The sequence below is a fragment of the Eptatretus burgeri genome, chromosome 7 (assembly GCF_056783735.1).
Source record: "Eptatretus burgeri isolate ZD-2024b chromosome 7, Ebu_testis_v1, whole genome shotgun sequence".
NCBI classification, from domain to species: Eukaryota; Metazoa; Chordata; class Myxini; order Myxiniformes; family Myxinidae; genus Eptatretus; species Eptatretus burgeri.
The window spans coordinates 42348188-42353187 of NC_140967.1; the positions used below are offsets into that span (position 1 = coordinate 42348188).

General features: G+C 43.5%; 1 protein-coding gene across 5 annotated transcripts in view; it reads left to right on the forward strand.

The window, feature by feature from the left end:
- The window catches only part of LOC147023109 (phosphofurin acidic cluster sorting protein 1-like), a 177783-nt gene that overhangs the window by 108479 nt on the left and 64304 nt on the right, over positions 1 to 5000 (forward strand). For 4 of the 5 annotated variants that reach the window (XM_085888184.1, XM_085888187.1, XM_085888185.1 and 1 more), the window contains exons 2-3: positions 1799 to 1886; positions 3934 to 4023. In XM_085888184.1, coding sequence (XP_085744310.1) covers positions 1799 to 1886; positions 3934 to 4023 — 178 coding nt within the window. The remainder of the gene's footprint in view (positions 1 to 1798; positions 1887 to 3933; positions 4024 to 5000) is intronic. The other variant, XM_085888188.1, reaches the window with a different exon arrangement.

Here is a 5000-nt window from a genome sequence, read left to right on the forward strand (position 1 = left end):
AATAAGGGAAGTGAAGAGGAAAGAGTAGGGGGGTGCACAGGGTGGACAACATGTACAGAAGCAGAGTCGGGAATGAAAAACTGGAAATTTGGAATGAGGTGGGCCTGGGGATAGTTAACGGGGTAGAAAAAAAAAATCATGGTTTTGGATGGGCAATGATCTGAGATGGTGGTGAACAGCTGTGTTTAAGAAGAGAAAGTGGAAGTTGGTTCCACAGGCAGGAAAGAGGAGGAACTAATGAGTTGAGGCGAACTGTGATTTTGGGAGTTTCATCAGAGGGGGGTTGATGGTGGACCATGTGCACCCTGCAGAAACGTGGGTGTGTGTGTGGGGGGAAGGGGGGTTGGGGGGAGGGTTCTTCACTTTTTATGGATTTTCACTTTCTGATAGAAGTGGGAGGGGGAGGCTGAATGTCGAGTTGGGGTGGGATAACATGAGCTTTTTTTTCAAGGATTTGTGGAAGGTGCTATTTCTCCACACACCCCAATGGTGGATTTGTTCCTGTTTGATTTGCTAGTTTGGTCGACAGTTTTGGCTCAGTCTCGAAGATGCTAGTGCAGTTTCAAAACCTGCTTTCTCAACACCATGTAAAATAATGCCTGGTGCTAGCTTAATGGTTTGGTTGGTGGGCTTGGGATCCTAGGATCCTGAGTTGAAATCCCACTCAGCTGTTGAATTAATATCAGGTGGGGTTGACTCTGCCTGTCATCCTTCGGAGGTCGGCAAAATGAGTGCCAGCTTGCTGGTATCCTTTGGCGGAGTTGCGACCCGTCCAGTTTTGTGCCTAATAGCCAAGGAGACTGCTTTGACAGCACCAACGCTCTGCACAGAGTATGGTCCCAATGGATGGATGGATGAATGGATGGATGGATGTAAAGTTATGTTTGCAACGGGTGAGGAAAAAGCCACAAATGCACAATGGACAGAGAGACACGTTGAAAACATCCCTTGCACACTTTTCATACCAGAGCCATAGTGTCTACCAACGTATTAAGTGTTCCACTTTTACAATAGTGGACGTCATTTTACTCCAGGCAATTGTATTCATATTGCTCAGGTGTACTGACAACAAGAATAGCGGTTACGTAATCCACATCGTTAAACAGTTATTTAAGTCTGACTACAGTAAAGTATAGTGAAATAGTGTAAACGTCACTCAATTCATTCAGTTGTATTTTTACTACAATCAACTGCAGTTAACTGTATCGACTACAAACACCACAGATATATCATCTGTAATCTTATATTATAAAAGGATCCCTGTCTGTCTGTCTGTCTGTCTGTCCTTTTGTCGTGTTAAAACTTGAGAACGAATTAACGGATTTTAATAAATCTAACTACAGTGGATTCAGGGAACCCCCAGGAAGGTTGGTGAAGAAACCCCCCCCCCAAAAAACCCATTTTTTAATGGGTATATAAAACAATAGGCTTGAATAAGAAATTTAATCATCATTGAAGTTCACTGAAATTACCGTTGAGTTTGTCATACGACTAATAAAATTGCTATAGTACATTGCTTTTGAAATTCTTACCCAAGGTATACATAATTGTCCTCTTGAAGTCACAATTTGTTCAGGCATTGATCTAGATCTCATGGTGGAGCTTGCACAACATGTAACTCAAGGACATTGGGGGCCTTCATTGTTCTTTCCAATTATTTGAAAGGACATAATGAGATAATAAACAAATTAACATCGCACATTATGAAGGATTTTAACCATACATTTGAATAAAATGAGCTACGTGCTAGTGTCTGAATTTTTTTTTTCCATGCTTACCCCTTTCCCTCTTCTTTTAGGATGTTGACCTTGACGTTGGATCAGCTACTTTTACTCAAAGATCTGGGCAAGGACCTCACATCTGTGGTCGTTGCTGTGAAATTGCAGGTATCTGAACAATGTGTGATGGGCACTAATTTGGGGGTCATCATGTGATGGGAAATACTTGCATCTTGTTAAGGAAGGGAGAAGAGGTATGGCTTGAAAGGTCTTGGACACTGCATGTACAGTGCCTGGACCACTCTTTTGGCACGGCATTAATAGTGGTGAGTCGAAGAATGTGTTGTTCACTTCGCAGGTTTTTGTCTTTTATTGTTGAGGTCCGATCTGATGAAAGATAGCTGGTGAGTGTTGAAAGATGAAACATCTTAATTTGGCTTTGCACTTTTAATTAGTTTTCTACATGAAGTCAAGGGTCATGGAAGAGCTGGAACACAGAATGGATAAGAACATATGATGCAACAAAACAAGAAGAACACTGGAAAGTGAGGGTAGTGAACACTACAACAGCAAGGTACAGGGACTTTGAGGAAGAATGGGATCAAGGGGAGGGAGAGGGAGACACAGGGGTGAACAAACTGGACACAAGGTCAAGCATAGCAAGAGGAGGAAGGGAAACACGGATGAAACAGAAATGGAACAGAAAATGATTTTTAAAAAGGTGAGGGGATTGGGGGGGGGGGATGAAAAGGAAAGGGTGTGATTGGAGAGGGTTAATGAGATTAGAAAATATCATTGCTATGGATAGTTGAGGATCAGAGATGGTGTTGGACAGCCAACCTGAAGTCGTAGAAGGTGGAATAGGATTGAACAGACTGAGGAAGTTGGTTGCACAGGTAAAATAAAAGAGGAGCGAGTGAGTGAAGGTGAGCAGTGAACTTGGATTTAGGGAGTTACACCAGAAATGGGTTACTGGCAGACTGTGTGTCCCCTGCAGAAATGTTGGGGGTGGGGAGGAGAACGACAGAGAAAGAAAAGGGCAGAGAATGCAAGACCAGAAAGGAGCCAGTAGACGACAGAGGACACCAACCTGTCTGCGATAAAAAGAGTAACAGGCCCAGAAATTAATCAGAATCGGAATGGCGGGAAGGATGTTAAGGGCATAAAGAAAGACTGCTGTGTATGAACGCAACTGTAGATGGGACACGGGTTTGTGGATGATCAAGGAAGGAAAGAGAATGGAAGCAAAGGAGAGGAAGCAGTATGGGAGATGAACCTTTGGAAATGAGAGCGAAGGAAAATTAAACATTCTATAATTGTCATTGAAAGATATGAGTTGATGGATTGATAGAGAAGTAGGAAAAAAAAAAAGAGAAAATGAGGAAAAACAAGTTAAAAACCTATAAAATATCATAGCCCCCGTTGTTTTAGTCATTTTGCTGTATGGAGTTAAAGGGCTAGCCCATATTTATGCTCAACTAAAATGGCCGCAAGTCTATGAGTCGGCCACCTTTGATCAGATCACAAAATAAAGTGAGGGGCATGTGTATGACATTGTGTACTGTTTGTGCCAAGTTTGAACAAAATCGGACCATGCATGTCTGAGAAATAGTTGGGGACACATTTAAGTAACAAAATGGCCACCAGTTGGCCATATTGGACCCAATGTCGAAAAACACATGACGTGCATATGTGAATCATCATTTGTTATCTGGGTGCCAAGTTTGAACATCAGTAAATGCATGTCTCAGAAATGTTTGAGGACGTGTTCCACATTAGGTTTTTTTTACAACTAAAATGGCCGCCAGACGGCCATATTGGATCTGATGTCGAAAAAAAAAAATGACGTGCATATGTTTATCAACGTCTGTTGGCTTTGTGCCAAGCACGAATAAAATCGGTCCATATATGTCTGAGATAAGGTTGCGGACGCACGCACGCACGCACGCACACACACACACGGACACAAAAATCAAGACCAAATCCATAAGCCCCCGTTTCGGACCAACTCCAACGGGAGCTAATAATCTTGGGACTGATAATAATCGATGGCAACAGAGACAAATCCGGAACAGTTTACTTGACTTTGGAAGCAGGTCACTCCAAGGACAGAAGAAAAGCTGCCACGGCGGGAAACTGAAAACGGGAAAGTCATCAAAAGTGTCTGAATGATAAAAACCACCTATAATACGGTGGCGGTGTGTCTCTGCAACAGGGGTCAAAGCGAATTCTGCGATCAAGTGAGATTCCAGTTCCTGCTGGGGCCATGAGTAATGCAGCTCTTAAACTTACCTTCTCTCTGCAGGTAAGCCACTCTTTCTTTCGGCATCTTATCTCAAGAGTATGTTAACCTCTCGCACCAGTGATACCATTTGACTCACTGTTGCAGCTGTGATAATGATATTCAAAATCGTGAGTTTATTAGTCCCCTACCGGTTTCACCAGAGGGGACTATAGGTTTGCTCTTCCTCTGTCAGGCCGTCCATGTTGTTTTTAAGACCGTTTTTTCCCTATACCCTTTAACATCTTCAACTGGATTCATTATACAGTAAGTTACAGAAAAAAAACTTTGAGTTTCAGGGCGTTTCATCATTTTTTCACAGAGCTTTGCTGTTTTTAAACTGCGAAAATATCACATATTGTACGTGGGTCAGTGTTCAGCTACCCCGAGTCCACCCACTGGCTGGACAGCTGGCATGACTCCACTCCAATAATATCATATATTGTGTGTGGGTCAGTGTTCAGCTACCCCGAGTCCACCCACTGGCTGGACAGCTGGCATGACTCCACTCCAATAATATCATATATTGTGTGTGGGTCAGTGTTCAGCTACCCTGAGTCCACCCACTGGATGGACAGCTGGCATGACTCCACTCCAATAATATCACGCGTCGCCATTGCATGAAGCGGCACAGATCAGCAGGCCTCAGGCCTGACCTGCATGTTAGTCCATGGCCTAGTGTAATTGGAATGATCCAGGTATATAACCACGATGTATTATATATGCAAATAAGCTGTACACTTGTTTTTGCTTCATGTATGTACATCGGGTTATGGAGCAGCACAGATTGGCAGGCCTTCAGCCTGGGTGTTAGTCCATGGCCCAGTGCAATTGGAATGATACCAGTTATATAACCATGATGTATTATATTGTTGCGGACCCGGGGTCGGGGAGCGAAGACCACGACGGGGTGAACAACCTCGGATTCCCACCAGACTCTCTGGAATCGCAGGCCGTCGCACACGAATAACTTTGTGAGGCGGCGGGTCGCTAATCAACCT